The following is a 19,748-nucleotide window of genomic DNA, read 5'->3' on the forward strand; positions in this document are numbered from 1 at the left end:
AGACCATGACTCAAAATTAGGTGGGTAGGTAGATAGGTAGGTAGGTAGGTAGGTAGGTGGGTGGGTGGGTGGATGGATGGATGGATGGATGGATAGATAGATAGATAGATAGATAGATAGATAGATAGATGACTCAACAACCACAGGTCATATGAGATACTCCCAAAAGTTTGCCTAGGTAGATATATAAGAAGCATCATGAACAATGTGGTATGGTGGAAAGCTAGAAATAACCAAATTAACCCTGCATTGAAGACTAAGTAAGTAAATTAGGTTGCATTCATAACATAGAAATCTATATAACTAAAACACAAAGTGGGGCTGGGATGGAGTTCAATAGTAGAGTATTTGCCTACTATATAATGATAGATACATAGATGGATGGATAGATAGATAGATAGATAGATAGATAGATAGATAGATAGATGATAGATAGATGACAGACAGATAGAAAGATAGATGATAGATGACAGACAGACAGACAGATAGACAGACAGACAGCCTGCCCGCCCCTGGGTTCTAACCCTAGCAAAATAAATAAATGGATGAATGAATAAATGATAGCTGGTAGCTCTCTGAGTCCTGACATATTATTTTATCATTTTAAACATATTCATATATGTTCAGGTCTTTTGTTTGGAGTGTCAATAATCTACATGTCCAGTAAAATACATACAATTTAATGGGACCATGACCACTTTACAAACAGGAGGCAGAATGGTGACCCCTAGCAAGAAGGCCAGTTTGTCTTTCCAGATTTTTTCCTCCATTTGACCCTTCCTTCCTCCCAGCTGTCGGAACCAGCAGCACTGATCCTGCCCACTCTTTGATTACAAATTCAAGAGCTCTGAGACTCCCAAGGCCACGAGGGGTGGCAATCAGAACTCTGAGGTGGAGGGCTCCTGGACTGGAATCCTGGCACTGCATACAATAAGCTGAGTGCCCTTTGGCAAGGAGCTCACCTTCCTCTGTTCTCTAGAATGCCCTGAGGTCTTTGTGTGGACAACAACAATAAAGCTTAAGACAATGAACTGATATCAGGCTCCTGATCAATCAAATCACACGTATCCACAACTAGACGTCCTATGGTCTATGAGGCCTGGAGGCACAGCCATGGATCACAGTCCAGCCTGGGGCAGTGGGTTCTCCTCCCAAATACACAGGGTACACTGGCAAGGGGTTAACCGCTTTGTTCTTCCTGGTAGTGACTTAAATTTTTAAGAAAATGTGTTTTTATATTATGGCATTTGAATTTGGGCTTAACAGTCCTGTAGCTCTGTCAGATGATGCTTTGAGTTAAAGAGGATGCTGTCTGGTGCCTGGAAAAATCTCCACAGCTTTACCAGCCTTGGCCCCACAGAATTTCCTACCTGGGGATCTATTATGTAACAGTTTCCCATAGCTGACAATCATTAAAATGCCTGGTGGGTTTGGGAGAACTTAGCAACTAGGGCCATGGTGAGGAGTCTCTTCAGGATGCCTGTCTCTGTTGTCACCTTGAGCAGCCTCCTGGCCATCCCAGCAGCCACGAGGCTTCCTCGTCCCCCCCCCCCATGCCCCCAAGGTGCTCTCGTCCCTTCCTGTGTCGTTCTGTGTGCGGCTGCAGCCATCAGTACTCTTCTCTTAAATTGCTTATCTGTCGTCGTTAGCTGTGTTTGGCTCACACTGTCCTCACCTTCCTCACTGCAGAACGTGATAAGCACATCCACGTCCTGTTAGCAATGCAGCCCAGCAAAGCCCTGGGGGATTTATTTATTTATTTATTTATTTGGGTTTTTTTTTTTTTTGACTAAGCAATTTTATCTGCATATGTCTAAAAGACTCAAGTGCAGCCTTGAGTTCAAGGAGTTATGTAAAATTCAATGAAACCTCAGTAGTCACATAATTACACAGAAATGAATGTGCATCTCCCTCCCTCCCTTCCCCTCCCCCTCCCTTCTCTATCTGATTCTACTGGATCAAGTGCATTTCTGCATTAATTAAACACATACACACAGTCGATTACAGCAAATGAACAAGAAGAAAATAGTCACTGACCAGATTCCATGCCTTGGGTCTAAAGTGAGATGTTCTGTATTGAATTAGGTAGAAACAGCCACGGATTCTGACACAGAGAGCAGAGGCCTACGGGAGTACCACTCTGTTGGTGTGCAAGTAGAAGACGAAAAACGGTAACTCCCCTCACCCCACTCCCTTCAGAGTGGCTGTGTCCCCCCCCCCCCCCCAAGCCAGCTGCTTGCAGAACGCTAGGCTGCAAGATTCCAATCTCCTTGCACTGGCCATCAGTAATTCATTCTGCCTTCAGAGACAGGCCATTCATTTATACTCCCCTCGTTGATGTCGCTCAAATACGAATGAACATGGGTCATGCCTTGTTTTTGTAAGAGGGAAGGGAATAATTCTTTTCAAAGTAATTTACCACCTATTAAAATAGCATCATAGCTCACAGCCCTGGGAAGTCAAAGTCCTTTATTCAGAATCCTTTCTCAAAAAGAGAGTAGGCTAGGGGCAAGGCAAACGTGTTTCTCACCCTATAATGAAAATAATGAGGAAGAAGTAAGAGAAACACAGACAGAAGAGAGGAAGGGAGATGGGGGAGAGAGAAGGGGTGAGGGGAAGAGAAGGCACCCAGATACAAGCTATGCCCTGGAATACTTCAGGTAAACTTCAGAAGTTTTACCTAAAAGCATAGAACACCAGTGTGCATCTGTGGCTGTGGCATTGCTCTGAACCAGGGCAGAAAAATTGTTTTCCTGGCATTAAGGAACATATTTGCCAACTACACGGCAGCAAAAAGTACCAGGCTTTACGTTGAAAGCTGCAGGTGCCCTCTCCTAGACACAGTGCTGGGGGGCCAGTACTTCCTGAAGGGACAGACAATCCAACAGGAAAGATCCAGACTGCAAAGAAATGCACATTACAACCTAAGGATCTACAGAGGGCATTGCTTTATGCACGGGCCAGAGTTCATAAACTTGGCATGCATGTATCCAGAGCAGTGGTTCTCAACCTATGGGTCATGACCCCCGTGGGGATCATATATCAGATATCCTGAATATCAGTTATTTACATTACAATGTGTAACAGTAGAAAAGTCACAGTTACGAAGTGGCAACAAAATATCGGGAGTAACCACCCCATGAGGAACTACAGTAGAGGGGCGCAGCATCAGGAAGGCTGAGACCCACTGCTCTAATAAAGGGAGCCACTGAACACCACTCTCACCCACTCAATATACTTGAATGGTGAATGGGTGCCACCTAGAATCTGACTCATTGACATTGAAGTCCATTCATTTGTCACACCCTGTGTTCCTCACAGTGACACTCAAGCACAGTGAGTTGGACTTGTAAGTGGGTGTTAGTGCTGAAGCTTGGGAGTGTCCCATGGAAGATCCTGGGGTGTCCCCATGAGGGTCAGGAGGTGTTAGTACTGAGGCTCAGGGGTGTCTACATGAGGGTCTGGAGGTGTCCCCATGAGAATCTGGGGTATTCGTGCTGAAGCTTGGGGTGTCCTCATAAGGGTCTGGGATCTTAGTGCTCAGGCTCAGGGGTGTCCCCATGAGGGTCTGGAGTGTCCTCATGAAGGGTCTGGGGGTATTTGTTCTGAGGCTCTGGAGTGTCCCCATGAGGGTCTGGGGGTGTCCCCATGAGAATCTGCAGGACAAGGCTGCATCTTTCCTCTATCCCTCCAGGCATGGCCGTTTCAAGCGTTCCAACAGTGTCACAGCTGCCGTGCAGGCTGACCTAGAGCTGGAGGGCTTCCCTGGGCATGTCAGCATGGAGGACAAGGGCCTGCAGTTCGGATCCTCCTTCCAGCGACATTCAGAGCCCAGCACCCCGACCCAGTATGGGGCACTGAGGACTGTGCGGACGCAGGGCCTCTTCAGTTACAGGGAGGATTACAGGACACAGGCGGACACTTCTACTCTGCCACCACCGGATCCGTGGCTAGAGCCATCCCTGGACACGGTGGAGACAGGGAGGATGTCTCCATGCCGGAGAGATGGCTCGTGGTTTCTGAAATTGCTGCACACGGAGACAAAGAGGATGGAAGGCTGGTGCAAAGAGATGGAGAGAGAAGCAGAGGAGAATGACCTCTCCGAAGAAAGTAAGAATTTGACATTCCCCATAGCGCGTTAGACTGGTACCTTCTCAGGGAGGCAATTGAACCAGTGACACTATCGGTAGGGAGACATCCCTTCCACATTCGAGCAAATAGAAATGAAATGCTCTCTGCTGCCCCCCACTCAATCGCACGAAGCAGTGCTCTGCAGGACACAGTTGTCTTTCAGGTTTACTTTGCTTCGTTCTGTGGGTTGGATATGAGATGAACTCCGCTATCTCTTCCCCGCTGGTGTGGTATGCTTCACCTCCTACTCCACTAACCAGTTCCCTGATAACTTAATTATGCCCAAGGAACACGGAAGAGAGCGGGAATTCCCCCACAGCAGGGTGCAGCAGGACTTTACCCACAATGCCCTCAGCTGAGCATGCTCAGTGCTGACCTGTCCAAACCGCCAGGCTCTCAAGTCTCTGCTTTTCCACAGAGAGTATAAAAGACTCTCCCTTTTACTTGAAGAATCTACCACCAAGAAGTAGAATCGAGTGGTATAATTTAGAAATGGGCTTCCAAGAGGCTGGGGGGGGGGGGGGGTGAGAAAGAGAGCGAGGAGAGAAAAGAAGGGGAGGAAAGAATGGGATAGGGAAGGAGAAGGAAGGAAGGAAGGAGCCTAGAGGGAGGAGAGAGAAGAAATGGGGCAAGAGAACGAGGAGGAAAGTGGGGGGAAGGGAGGAGAACAAAGGGAGGGACGGGTGATTAGGATTCAGGAAGAGTGTTTTGTCCACAAACCCACAACTTCTGTAATTAATAAGCAAACTGATGAAGGAAAATGAATTCCGTCAACTTGAGCCGAATCAGGAAGAGAGAGCTCCTTGCTTTTCTCAGCTTCTATAGAAATGCCTTATTTATAGAAAGATGAAATGAAACCCAGAAGATGTAAGCATGTCTGTGTAAGCTGTCAGAACCCTGTGAGGTCTCTTCCTTCCAGGCGAGGTCTTCCTCTGGCACTTCAGGCTTTTCCTTCCACCAATTACTGAATTGGTTGTTTTTTTGTTTTTTGGGGTTTTTTTTCTTCAATTCTTTGGAGTCCATTAATCTGACAACCAAAAGAAGAGGCATACGTGTCTGTAGTCATCCATGTCACCTGCCAGGAGAGTTACATCATTTGAGCACATGTCATTCTAGAACATTCTAAAGGTTCTGATCTGCTTCTGAGTATGCAGATAAGGACGCGGTGGTCGCTCCATTTGTAAAATGGCAGATACCACCTTACTTTGTTTTCCATGTTTAGTCTAACCATGCTATGTCATGCTTCCCCATGGATTGTACATGCATCCTTTAAAGGCAGTGTTAATTGACCATGCACTGTCTGCCGGGTCTATGCTACACATGTTTCATATGTGCCTTAGTGCTCAACATGGTAAGATGGATCTTGCTGGCAGAGCATGGAAAATCCTGGGGTTCCCCATCAGCCCCACCCCGCCTACTCCCAAGCTGGGGTTCCCCATCACCTCTGCCCACTTGCATACTGGAGTTCCCCATATCACCCCCAACCATTCCCATGGTAGGGTTCCCATCACCTCCACCCACACCCACACTGGCTTTTGCATTGCATGTTTACAGTTTCATATCTGAGTGTTCTGTTTCTAGAGACATCCTCATTGTATCCACATGCTCCTGCTGTTTCAGAAAAATATGGGCCTGCTGACCCCAACCTAGGATGTCTTTTTGATTCACCGCTGCTGTGAGAAACCATTTATGGTCCATGGAGAATGCCTAGGCCAGTAGTAGACACACAAACAACGTCATTGTGACGGCTGTAGAAATGCAGAGATAGGAGGCCAATTCCTTTTACATAAGTGATAAATACCTAAGTATGAAAGGTGTCTAGGCTGAAGCACAGTCACGGGTTATAATTTTTTCTCTTTGGGGGAATCCAAGAAAACTGTGAATTTCCTATTGTGTCACAAAAGTACTTATGTGTAACTAATGTGGCCGTAGGATCCATCCTTACAGCTAACGTGTGTGAGATCTCTGTGCTTGACTGCATTGGCTCTGGAAAGTGCTCCCCTCTAGGCCAACCATAGATCAGAGTAAACTGCCCCCGCCTCCTGGTTATAGTCTCTTAAATGTGCTATTTAACTTTTGGTGAACTGTAAGTGTCATCTTCTGGACTCGTTCAATAATGTTTATGCCCAGTGAGAGTTTACTAAGCACACTCAATGGGCAAGCCAGTCTTGGTAGGCCAAAATGATACAAGAAATGAGTAAGCTTCTACATAGAAGGTAGCAGTGAGGGACATAGGACCAGGAGAAGTCTTCGCCAGGAAGAACAAGGTAATGAGAGAAGACACCAGGGGAATGAGAGAAATATGGAGAAAATTCGTCAGAGGTCTGAGAGGAAACTCCTAGGTGACTTTGTAGATAAGGTAAAACTTGTGCCATAATCTGATGGCCCAGAAAACAGATGGAGTCAAAAAAAATGAGACACAGAGCTCAGCAGCGGGAGCCCATGGGCTGCCCCCGCTTGAAAAGACTTAACCACTTAAGCATTACCCTTTCCACCTGCCTGGCAGAAGTATGATTTCATACCATGATGGGGTTGATGTTTCTCAAGGGTTGTCTTTGCACTGTCCCAGAGAGTCCCAGGTCTCTGAATGCAGAGATTACAATTAGTGTGTTTTATGCATCCGTGGTACCTCATACACGGACCTCTGCAAACATCAATTGGGAAGAAGAAAGGGAAGGCAGGAGGTGGGCCAGCTTAATGAATGGCAACATTCACATCCTTCTCATGTATTATAAGCACATGGAGTATCCCAGGGCATTGGTCTGTGTCCACAGAAGGGTGGGAGCCGCACATGACACTAACCCTGAAATAGTAGCTAAATGATCTTGACTTGCATGTTCTTTCTCCCCCGAACATGACTTCAACATTATAAGCCTTGAGCACAGGGACAAGAAGTAGAAGCTCTGACACATCCCTAAGTTCTACTCCCCTGGGCACCTGTATCTCCTTGGGATCAGAGATGGGGACTCTGGCTGTATCTCCCATTTGTCATGATTAGTACATACACCTAGCCCAGAATTAATCAAGTTCATGAGTCTCCGTAAGAATGCTTGAAACTAAGATAACTTCTGAGTCTGGGTCTTATTTTAGCACCAGTCATTGGTCTCTGCACTTTTAAAATTAAGATTAAATTAAATGGCTTATTAAGCCAAAACTCTGAGCTCTGAATATTGAAATTTCCATTGCATGAAATAATTCTTACCCCGACTATAATTTTGTAATCACAGTTCACTGAACTGATTGAATGGATCTAGATGTACTCAGTGCTCTGTGGCTAATAAAGGCTAGCCTGAGCCAAATTCAGACTGATTCGGGTTAAGGCCTACTGTGCAGGCTTCTCACTTTCCATACAAAAAATGGAAATATTTAAGACATAATAGAAACTCCTGCAAAACTGGAGTTTGGCAATCGTCATATGAACTCAACCAAATGGGTAAGGATGTGAAATGAAACCAAAACTTACTAAGTCATTTGAAACAAACAAAATGTCCTAAATATCTCATGACTGTAGGGGACTATAGACAGCTGGGACTATCTCAAGACCTCCTTACAGGAGCACATGTACAGTCAGGTCTTGGGGGGTGGGGGGGCGGGTTGGGCTCCTTGTCTACAAACATCCGCTCACACAAACACTCCCCAATTGGATGCCAAGTGCCCAGGCAATCAGAGAGACCTTTAGAGATCAGACACCCCAGATCCCCTTTCACAGTCAGGACAAATAACCACCAGGGTCACAAGTCACATAATAGCAGAGTGGGATCGGATCGGATCGGATGCCGGGCATGGGTTCTCCCAGGCCTTATTCCATGAGGGATGGTAGTTGTCTGTGGATGGGAATGTCCAGCTACAGAACATAGTTAAGGAGCACAAAGCTGAAGGGACACTGCCCCAGTCTCTACTTGGCCAGGACTCTGGAGCAGACAGAGAAGAAAACAGGCACGAGAGTGGGAACAGTAATGCCCTGCCTCTGTGCAAACCAGATCCCAGTGCACAAACAGCAGCATGAAGTATGGGAAGGACTGTGTCGTATATAAATGCATATAGATAGCATGGCCCTATGTAAGATGGTGTATACCCACTGCTTGTGGACTTCCGGCAGGAGCCAGGCCAGAGGGTGTACTCAGTTTGGGGGCAAGACTGCCAGTGTCATCCGCTGGCCAGAGTCTTACTGAGAGTGGGAGAAGAGCTTGTGAGGGCCAAGCAACTAAAGTCAGATGCTCGTGACCTCAAAGAAATGGGAAATAAACAGGCCTGGGACCTGAAGGGAAATTTTGGGGAGCAGTTGGCCACCTCTGGTGCTGTAAAATTAATAACCAGGGAGTCCCAAGAGAGGCTGTCAATACCAAACAACCCTTTTAAACTCTGCAAAGTCCACTTCAAGTTTTAGAATGTTGCTAGGATTTCATAGCAAATTTTCATAGAATTGGAAATTAGACAAGACACATGAAAAATAAATCCAGAGCCAAGGCAGCTAATCCAATTTTTTTTTTTTTTTTTTTTTTTTTTTTTTTTTTTTTTTTTTTTTTTTTGGTCCACCAAAGGCCAGGGTTATATCAGGTTCTTTGAAAATTTGCATTCTGCTGAGTGCCTGTCCTTATCTATGTCTCTTAAGAGGACACTGTTGAAACTCTGACAAAATTAGGCAAGTGTAATGGTAAAGAATAAATTGAATTTTCACTTCAAATTCCCTGCAATTACAGGGAGCTATTTACAATAGAGGTTTCAGATAGGATCACTGGCGTCCACTAAGTGGGCAAGCTCACCTGCCATTAGCAGCTGCTCTCTAGCCACGCTCCCGAATGCTTTATCTCCCTGGCACTGCTTAATTTAGACCTGTGACAATGACTGCACCACATTAATCCATAGCAAGAATTGCCCTATATTCTTCAGCATTGTGCTAAAGATTGTAAATTAAAGTCTTTTGTGGATACTCCAGCAGAATTCCATTTCAAGAGGAATAAAAAGATTAGGCGTTTAAACTTCAAATTTTATAGAACAAATGAGTTTTGTGTTACAATTTAAAGCAACAAAGTTAGTAAAAAAAAAAAAAAACAAATTCATTCATGGCTTCTGTGATTTCATAGTAACAATTTGATTAAAATGAGTCCTTTTAAATATCATCAATCACTTGTGTTACAAGATACAATGAAACAGAAATTCCACCTTTCAGAAACAGAGTGTTCATCTTCTAGACACCGAGACTGTTGTCGATCACCTTCCTGTAGGGCATCCAGTATGAATGAGGGATGGTGTGATGTTTGCCCCTCTTGAGACTCCGTTCCAAGTCCCCCCACCTACACCTCTCTGTCCTTGCATCTTCCCCTGCCCCCTTCATGACATGCCTGAATCCAAACCTGAAAATTCCAAATTCAAAACATCTTGAGCAGTGGCAGGACAGGACAAGCAGAAAATTCTACACCTGACCTTGTAGAACCGGCTACATAGCAGAAGTTGAGCACGCAAGAGCTCAGACAGTATAGGAAGCAGCTGCAGGCCATGTGTAAAAGGCATAATGAAGCATATGGGAATCTGGTGGTTAAACTGGGGTCCCATCTCCCAATGTGTCATTATATATAAACAAATATCCCCAAACCCAAAATAATCTGAAACTCACCACCAATTCAGATGCCCTTCCCTAACCATTTCTAAAAAGGGATGTTGGACCTGACCCACCTCCAGGGGCCTCTGCATCCAGCCCTTCTCCCTTCTCCTTTCATCCTGTCTCCATCTGATGGAGATAACATACCAAGACCTGTAACCTCCCATTCTCTGAGGCTGAAAGGAAACCAGTGTGGTCTCATGTTTGCCCACTGGTCGGCTAAAACATGCTTTCGGGTGGCTCAGGAGTGTGTACAAACACTTGCAGCCTCGGCTGTTCACTTTAAGAGTTACAGACAGGGGTGTGTCCTAGACTTTTCTCTCTAATCTTTCCCAAATGTGTAATTTTCCATGATCAAATTTTAGAGAATAAAAATCTATCCTCCCCCCCCCCCCCCCGCCAAAAGAAGGAAGAAGAAGGGAAGGAAGGAAGAAAGAAAGAAAGAAAGCCCAAATAAGAATGTTTATTCACTTTTCGAGCACATGATATTCAACAGGGGAAGGGGGACCCTGGCTTTGAATATTCTGCATGTGACCATGTGACTGACCTCTGAGTCACCAAGTCTTAAAATTCCTTCTTACAAGCCTACAGTTTCTGAAGGGCTATCTTCCACTTGTCTCATCACACTTGTTTGAGCTCTTTTTTTTTTTTTTTCAAGTCAGGCCAAGGAAGAGTATAGAAGCAGCTTCAGCTGGCCTATCGGGTCAAAACTTGTGATGCCAGCTTCTGGTGCATGTGCAATGTTTCTTTTAGTTTTTGAGTTCCTGGAGCTCAAACCCATTCCTCACTTGATTCTAACAATGGACTTTTCTGCTGAATGCATCCTCAGTCCTCAAAGAACTAGCCCTGGGATTGGCTGTAGCCATCACTGGTCTTTGGGGAGTTGGCCATCAAGGAGGAAAGCTACAGGAAACCAAGGGCATGTCTCTGGACATCAGCACCATCCCCTGGGGATGACTGTTGGGCTGGGTTGGTACAAAGCACCATGGGCTACCACCATAGGTCCTGTTTATTGGTCCTCTGCTGATCAGAAAGCTCTGTTGACTTTACTGGATAAAACCACAAGTGAATGATTAGCCCATTGGAATGCACAGCTCTCAAAGCAGAGCAATGGGTATTCTTGCCTCTATGTCCTTGGGGATAGAACTCCAAGATACTTGTCCCCCTTGTCCTTGGCTACTTTTCCCCAAACTGAACACACAGCAGTCAGGTGCTAACCAGAGCTCTCTTCCTGAAAAACCTGGGAGAGTAGATCCAACCAGCAAAGCAGCAATGATTTATTTCAAGTACTTGACATGGGTAGATGTCTGTGCTCAGCAAGGGAGCTGAAAGTGAAACTCACAGGCCACTAAGCCTGCTAACCAAGTAGTGACAAGAGAGAGAAGTCTAGGTAGCTATACTGTTGAAGTTCTGGGGGCGACGGATGAGCTGGAGCCGGTGAGGGAGGCTGGGCAGAGAAGAAGGCATCCAGCAGGAAGAACAGTTCCCGCCGGTTCCCGGAGGTTCTGAGGCCCATGTGCGTGGGATCCACAAAGCAACTGTTTTCAGAATGATGCTTCAGTCCCAGGAAAGCACAGAAAGGACACTGAGGAAGTTCAAGGGCTTCTTGGAGCAAGAAGCAGAGCTTTTTTCCTTATGTATTCTTAGATAAAGTCTTCCATTTTCCCAGTCTAAATCTAGAAGCTGTCATGATGCCTTAAATCCTTTGTGTGGATAAAAACATACTCTTTACTAATTTTAAATTTAATATTTGTCTTACCAAACGAAGCCATTGAGGATCGGGAATCCTCTGTAGAGGAACCTCGAGTAAGGCTTACACGGGTGACATTAACCTCACAAAGGGGTTTAATAAGCCAGTAAGTCTGGCCTACCGTGTGGCTCGTGACCCTTTGGCTGATTCTGAGGCATGTCATGATCTTCCTGTGTGACTGCCTTCTATGTAGCTCCTCTAAGTTTGAGACACAGCTGGTGCCATTGCCAAAAGATAGCTGCCCTCAGTTCCCTGGTAGTTTAATTGAATTCACTGAGATGGCAGATACCAATGCAGTTTTTCTCAAAACTGAGGAGTTACCATTGGAGGTTTAGTGAGTGGGGTCTTCTGGAACCCCAACTCAAAGGACTCACCTGAACATCAAAGCTCAATAAACTCAAGACCCAAAACAAGGAGATTCTGTAGTGTCCATCACCTTACAGAGCTAAATCATCCCCAGTACCCAGTGCTAAAACCCTCGTAGCTGGCATTTGGTTGTCTTCCTGTATCCTCATGAGCTGGGAAGGAATGGAAACTTCAGCTGGTGGATGCGTTCAGCGTGGTCCACACTAAGCTCAACCCCAGCGCAAAAGCATGGACAGAAGTTCTGGTCCCAGCTAGCTGGATGCCAGACGTTCTTGATTTGTTATGGATGACTGGGTTTTAATCATCCCTGTGTCTCCCAGTTCTAGGAAAGATCCGGAGTGCTGTGGGAAGTGCCCAGCTGCTCATGTCCCAGAAGTTCCAGCAGTTTTATTGGCTTTGTCAGCAGAACATGGTAAGTGGCGTGGGAAGCCCATCCCCAATACGCCGAGATGTGTGCAGCCTGCGCGGTCACAGAATCTTCCCGTTACTTTTCAGTTGCTGTGACTTTTCAAGGCACCACAACCAAGGCAACTTATAAGAGAAGGAGTTTATTAGGAACTGACAGTTTCAGAGGGTGTGTTCATGATCATTGGGGTGCAGAGCACAGCAGTAAGCGGGCTAGCATGACACTGAAGCAATAGCTAAAAGCCTTCAAACTGAGACACAACCCAGGAAGAGAAAGGGCTAACTGTGAATGGCAATGGTGTGGGCTTTTGAAACCTCAAAGCTGTACCCCAGTGACGTGCCTCTACCAACAAGGCCACACCTCCTAATCCTCTCCTGAACAGTTCAACCAAGTGTGGACCAAGAATTCAAACATATGAGCCAATGAGGGGGGGGAGGGGTAATTCTTATTCAGACTATGACACTCCTCTTTGGTCAAAGTGCTCCTATGCAGGGGTAGGAGAGAACATAGACCAGCCCTAGACGCACATGCCAATTCTGGAGAGCTACAAATTGTCCCTGATGAGCCATACCTCAGCCTTAGGGACCTACCTACGCCCCACCTCAGGACACTTATACCCTTAGCCCTGGAGACGTTCTTAAGGTTCAGAAGCCCACACATCTTGCCCTGGCGATACACACATAACTCCAAGGACCAGCATCCTTAGGGATGCACACTCCACCTGGGACTCACATACCTTCGTTCTCTACAGCAACTCACACCTCTTAAGCCCAGGTTCCAGGCGGAAGCTACAACAGGGACTGAGGAGGGCATGAGGGAGGAGGGAGGGTCTGACTGTATTCCTCCTCTACTTGGGTTCTCTCCCAGAAAATACCTCAGAAGAGGAGATAGGGAATGAATTGCTATGATGGCCGAGGTCACAAGGAAAGAAAATCAACTGGGGGCGGGGGGCGGGGGTGAAGGTATTGAGCATATTCATGTGAAGAGATTAAGAAGAAATCGTAGACGTCATTTGGCCTTTGCATATCCTATAGTGAGGACAGAAATGAATGTGTCTTGAGCTCGATTTATGAATGCAGTTGGCACTGATCCTGGGTCTTCCTGGCAAAGAGAAACTCATCTGTCTATACCTATACCTATACCTATACATCTCTATATATCTATGTCTACATCTCTATATAGCTCTATCTCTATATCTATATATGTATATATATGTATATGCATGTACATATGTGTGTATATGTATGAATATGTATGTGTGTAAATTTATACACCTACATGTATGTTCATGCATACTAACCCATATCAACATATGCATGTAGCCATTTGCTGCATGCATACACACTGTTTTGTTTCTTCTGACTAAAACACTCATAACTCCATGAGAAACAAGAATTATATCCATAGTTCTTTATAGGGAATTTTACAGTCCTGACATTTAATACCAAACATTTTCCATAAAGGCGAAAGGCTCTGCTGGGCCTGTCACAGTGAAGGCAGCAGGTGTTCTGACCATGCTGTGCTTGTTAGCTTATATGGAGATGCTGAACTTCCAGCGTGTTCTACTGAATATGCAGGTGAGGCCCTCCAGAGCTGCAGATCCAGGTCCTTCATCAGGGTCATTAAGGATAATGTTTTCTCTAACATTTTCCTGCTAGCCCATTAAAGTTCAGCACGACATTTAGTGTTACAACATGGCACCTTTGGCACAAAGCTTTGTCGACATTTGTCAGTAATCTGGAAGGTTTGCGACCTTGGAAGAAACTAGATAAACGTTTGGCTATTCTGTGTGGCCCTGCCTTCCTCTACGTACTACCTAGGCAAGATTGGTTTGATCATAAGGAATGCTGTGCTGTGTGGTTGTAGTCAGGGTGACCAGACAGCCTCTGCGGACTCTCAATACAGATCATGCAGCACGGAGGACAAAGCTTACCCTTGAGCCTATTAAATACGCCCCTCTTCTGCATCGGATGAAGCTGATTTGGCCTTGAAATGATACTCCCTGACATCTTTGAGGCCTTTCAAGTTAAAAAAAAAAAAAAAAAAAAAAAATCTGGTTGGCTGTCTTCTTTACTTTTGGTTTCTCTTTGGGATCTCTGAGACCCTCATTGGAGGGCAGCGTCAGAAGACATAGGCAGAAGACAGAGAGTATTATTTGCTCTCAAAGCTGTGGTTCATGGTTGCTGGCGCCACTGCTTATGGTAGACATTTTAGGAGGTTTGCCCATCCTTGAGTCTAAGAAATGACCCTAGGGAAAGACAGACTGCCTCCAGGTGTCTCCCAGTTGTCCAGGTGTGGGCAATTTGTTACGTAGCTATGAAGTAGCTATCCCCCTCACTCCCACACACTCAAAGCAGAGTAAGTTACAAATCTCAGAAGGAAGCTTATACTGTCAGAGTCAGCCTCAGCTTGGCAGAAGTATGGACTGACGTCGCCCTCTAGTGGTTCATTGAAAGAACAGACCGGAACAGCAGAGCCCAGCTCTGAATCCCACTTGGGAGGAAATGGGCACATTGTGTGAGTTCACCTTCTACCCTGTGACCCTCCCTGATAGCATAGGTTGTTGTTTGGGTGCCTGTGAACTGTGAAAAGGCACTGGTGCACAATGGGTATAGTTTCCGTGTTAGCATCAACTCAAGCTAAATCAACGGTGAACCAAACAATATTCAACCTGAACCACTGATGAAATCTAAACAGTGTAGGCACTTTCGAACAAATGTCTGATTGTGTAAGTCTACAGGATGAGCCAACCTTACACTGACTGAGTCAGGGAGCCACACACAGAACTGGCACTGGACTGTCACAGTAAGAACCAATTGGACCATACACTGCGCAGAAGTGAGATGCCTCTTGGACTGAGAACAAGCCTAGGCGCTTATACTGTGAACGGTGGAGTAGCACCCCTTGGACAGGCTGAGTTAAGTGGGAGGGGGTATTCTTGAGTCTTTTCTCCTTTAAGAGATGGACTTGACTCTCCACGGGAGGAAACTGAAGTCATATTACCTTTTGAAGTCATACTTGATCCTCGGAACTAGAACTACAGCCCATCAAAATAAACACAATGAAAAACCAAATGGCCAAGATCCTATGGCCTAACCGCAGGGTAGTCTTTCCCTTCTGAGTAAGTCACATGACTCTACTGCTTTCTCGAGCTGCAAACCATTTGAAGGATGGAGCCCAGAGAATTTGTACATGTTAGGCAAGTATCCTTACCACTAAGCTACATTCTACCCCCAGGATTTTCAAGTTGAAACAATGTTAAAGGGTTACGCTACCTGTTTGTAAGCTGCGGGCATATGCCTGGGCTGAGATGAACTTCTATGGGGTCATGAAGAGTCTCTTACCTTGTTTCAAATGAGAGGAACTCCTCCTGGTCTGATTCCTTGAGTGACTTACAGAAGACAGAGCAGCCTCCCTAACTTGCCTGTGTGTCCACAGGACCCCAGCGCCATGCCAAGACCGACCTCCCAGGATCTGGCCGGCTACTGGGATATGCTGCAGCTGTCTGTGGAAGATGTCAGCATGAAGTTTGATGAACTGCACCAGCTGAAGCTCAATGACTGGAAGATAATAGAGTCGCCCGAAAGAAAGGTAATGCAGTCACGTGGTACGGTGGTCCCGAGCACTATGCTTGTAGGCTTTTGGTGCCCGCTCCTGTGCTAGACAATAGCTGATTTCCCCACCTTTAGTTATTGATACAGGATCAGATTGTGTGTGAGGGTGTGTGTGTGTGTGTTGTGGGGGGGTCGGGGTGAGGGTGGGGGGTGGGGTGTTACAAGCACATACACACGAGGACAGGATTGGAATCCTAGATATGTGACTAGCAGTGGGTGTCTTACTATATCTCTGGTACACAGACATCTGAGTCACCAGGAAAGATTTCTACATCTATAATCTAGCTTCCTCCAGGGATAAATCCTGCCTCATTTTCATCCAACTTCTGTTTGGATTGTATTTAGTGGATCTCCCACAGGTAAGATCTTAGGTCTGGCTAAGATGACAGTCTTCTTCTATCCAAATATACTTTCCTGGTCCGTGTAAGAGAGCTAAGGACAAGGCTGCATTTAAACCTTTTGGAGCAGTCTGAGAGTGCGGTCTTCCTATGGAGTTTCATCATCCTTAAATAGGCTGGAAAATTTGCATTAAATCTGAATGTGGCTCTCTGCTGCATGGTGACATCATCTCAAGAGAGCACTGGAAGGCAGCTCAAGTCAGAGATGCATGCGTCGACTTACACGATCCCTAGAGAAGTAATCAAGATCTGAATTTTCTAGACAGATACAGTCCATTAAAGTGAGTTACAGCTAATAGGGCCAGTGAGATGGCCCAGTGGGTAAAGGTGTTTGCCACCAAGCCTAATGCTCTGAGGCTGGTCCCAGGAGCTACATGGTGGGAGGTCTAATTCCTACACATTGTCCTCCAACCTCCACACTTGCACTGTGGCATATGTACACCCACACACATCACCCACACATACCCTCACTAAATAAATGCAGTTCTTTTGTTTAAAATTCCAATTAGATGTGGTAGTAGTATATCCCTGAGTTCCCAAAACTTGAAAAGCCAAAGTTGGTTTGTAAGTTTGAGACCTAAAATAAACCATGAGACTCTGTCTCAAAATGAAGTAGAATCAAGTTACAGTGCAAACAGATCCTTAACAGTTTGGGGAAGTGCCGCTTAATGTGTAGCTACTGGTTAGGATGAAAGCCCGTGAGGGCGCTCACTGTCTGGGCTCTCTTAGGTAGTGCTGGTGGCTCCTGAGGCTCAAACCCACCAGGCTCACATGTCCCTGAGAACATTGAACAAACTCCTTCTAGCAGATAATGGGAAGGATGTGGAACCCAGAAGCAAGCCCACACTGCCTGAAGATGGCCCATGAATGGAATAATGAAAGCAGACATGTAACCCACATGCAGACAGCAGCCCCTGAAGTTTACACTCCTGTGGGACCAAGAGCAATGGAAAGCCCACACAGACCTAGTCTCCTGTGAAATGTGTTCCTGTTCAAGACACTCACCCCAGTGCAGAGGGGCAAGTTCACACCTTAAAGGAAAGCCTGTCCCTTCTAGGTGCTTCTGGGGACAGAGTGCCAAGCACTGCAAGGTTCCTATCTCTCCCTTGTCCCTCTACTAGAGCCCGCTGGCTCTGAAGCCCCTCGAAAAGGGAGCTCACAAGGAATGTTCATTTCTCGCAGGTTATTGCAGAGCTACTAAAAGAGGAAGGGGAGAGCTGAACAGCTTCATATGGAAGTTGCACTTCTGAATAATCTAAGAGGCAAGCCAGGGAGTCCAGGGTGGGCCATGGCATCCAGCCTTAGGAACAAATGTCAAATACCAAGACCGTTTCTCACCTTTTCCAAACTCAGGGGCCACTGTGGGCATGGGCACACGCTGCCCTGGTTCCAGTACCAAACACAGCTTAAGCACGGAGACTCAGATCAGAGTTCTCTACTTAGGAGGGAGTCTTCCAATATTGGGGAGAGGTCCAGATTTGCCTTCAGGAGTACTATCCCGGGGTACAAATCCTTCATGAAATAGTCACCAGGCCTCTGCATATGTTGTGTATATTTCTGATTTGTCCAAGTTATCTCTCTGGAGGTGCATACATTTTTGAGTATGAATTATTTGAGAATAAAAGCTAAGGGAAATATATATATATATATATATATATATATATATATATACATGCATATGCTTACAATAGAGTCCATGTGGGTTTAGGCTCATGATTGAGAATTTAGCTGAGGGATCCCTAGGGTTTCTGTCCATATAAGATGATTTTCATGAATGTGCATCCTGCCACATAAAGATCAAGTGACCCCTTCCACACTCCCTCAAGACATTGCCAACATTCAGGTAGGATGATGCTTCCGTAAGTGTGGGGTGAGGGAGAACTCCAGTATGCCAGAGCTAAGGGGATATCTGTGCTGAGATGCAGTTTATTTTCTTATCGGTAGACAGTACCCCAAAGTCCTCAGCCTCCACTGAAAATGAGGAATTTAGAAAGGTGAATGCAGAAAGGTGAAGCTGTCCCATCGGGCATCAATGGGGGTGAATTTGGCAGTGTCTACAGGGGCAAGAAATCAAGGGGAACTTGGATGAACCCGGGCTCTGGGACTCAGCACATCTGGCTTCCCTGTGACTTTCCCTTGACCTCTAATGACCTCTCCTTCACTTCCCTCTGTCTTCCTCATGACTCTCCATGACCTCCCTGACCTTGCCATGACCTCTCACCTCTCCTCCAACCCCTTCTACTTTCCCCTTGAGCTCCCCCCACACACACCTTACCCAGACCTCCACCCCGATGAATCTTCAGATACCCTACCACTTACTTCTGTGATCTCCCCATGACCTTCCCTGACCTCCTCTGACTTGTGATGCTTTTCAGGAAGAAAGGAAGATCCCCCCTCCGATACCAAAGAAGCCCCCCAAGGGGAAATTCCCCATCACGAGGGAAAAGTCCCTGGACCTGCCAGACAGACAGCGCCAGGAAGCCCGGCGCCGGCTCATGGCAGCCAAGAGAGCCGCCTCGTTCCGCCAGAACTCTGCCACGGAGAGGGCAGACAGCATTGAGATCTACATCCCCGAGGCGCAGACGCGGCTCTGAGGACCAGAGGCGGCCACGCGCGCCTCGTTTTGTTTTTTTTCACAAAATGCTTGTACAGTTTATTGCCTACCTGGTAGTTTCTGTCTCACCCTCCACTGGATTCGCCCTTGCCGTGTTCTCTACACCGTAGACAGTGGACGCTCCAATTCCTAGTTTGCCGAGCTCATGGCAAGATTGACTCTGAAGGACATTGGCTCCGAGGAACAGGCTTGGTGAGCCCAGACTTACGTCCCTGTTCTCAGAGGGCTGCCAAGTGGCCTCTTGAGATGGACCCTAGCTTTCACTTTGTTATTTATATTTTTATAAATTGTGTGATAACTAGAGGTCACTATAAACGGGTGCATCTCCCCACTCTCAAGAGGCATTAGACATCCAAGTGGAAGGTGCTACAACTCGAAGGGCCGGAAAGACAGACAAACCCGTTCCCTCTCTCCTGAGTTACTCTCCCCAGCCAAGCTGCCCCATGCCCTTGCTGTCCTCACTGGTCTTGTCGCCACAGGAAGCACAAGTTCCTTGGCTGACATTATGATGACAGGAAAGGGTTTCTCCAAGGTCCCCACCAGGTGGTTCTCTAAAAGGAAATGTCAAGGCTGAACCCCCCACCAAAAAAAAAAAAAAAAAAAAAGATCTAGCATAGAATGTTTACGTTGAAAGCTAAGCTGAACGCTCCTCTAAGAGAGGGACCCATGGAAAGTTCTGGCAGGAGTCCAGAGAATACAAAGAGGAAAAAAAAAAATACTAAGATATAGTCGTGGTAATTTTATCCCTTGGTAACTTAAACCATCACACACAACATTTCCTTTACTCATTGTTTAAGCTACATAGACTTTTTCTATATGTTACGTGCGTTCTCAAACGGCTATCAAACTTGACTTCCCAGGGTACCTTTA

General features: G+C 46.2%; 1 protein-coding gene across 3 annotated transcripts in view; it reads left to right on the forward strand.

Moving 5' to 3' along the window:
- Dlgap2 (DLG associated protein 2) overlaps positions 1-19,462 on the forward strand; it is a 735,414-nt gene extending 715,952 nt beyond the window's left edge. Inside the window, exons 12-16 of one of the 3 annotated variants that reach the window (XM_034520297.2) lie at positions 2,086-2,171; positions 3,695-4,110; positions 12,167-12,258; positions 15,691-15,843; positions 18,640-19,462. In XM_034520297.2, the coding sequence (XP_034376188.1) occupies positions 2,086-2,171; positions 3,695-4,110; positions 12,167-12,258; positions 15,691-15,843; positions 18,640-18,858 (966 nt within the window). In that variant the 3' untranslated portion in view covers positions 18,859-19,462. The remainder of the gene's footprint in view (positions 1-2,085; positions 2,172-3,694; positions 4,111-12,166; positions 12,259-15,690; positions 15,844-18,639) is intronic. The other 2 variants (XM_076913868.1, XM_076913867.1) reach the window with 2 other exon arrangements.
- Positions 19,463-19,748: the final 286 nt, after the last annotated feature.

Source organism: Arvicanthis niloticus, chromosome 16 (genome assembly GCF_011762505.2).
Source record: "Arvicanthis niloticus isolate mArvNil1 chromosome 16, mArvNil1.pat.X, whole genome shotgun sequence".
Classification (NCBI taxonomy): Eukaryota; Metazoa; Chordata; class Mammalia; order Rodentia; family Muridae; genus Arvicanthis; species Arvicanthis niloticus.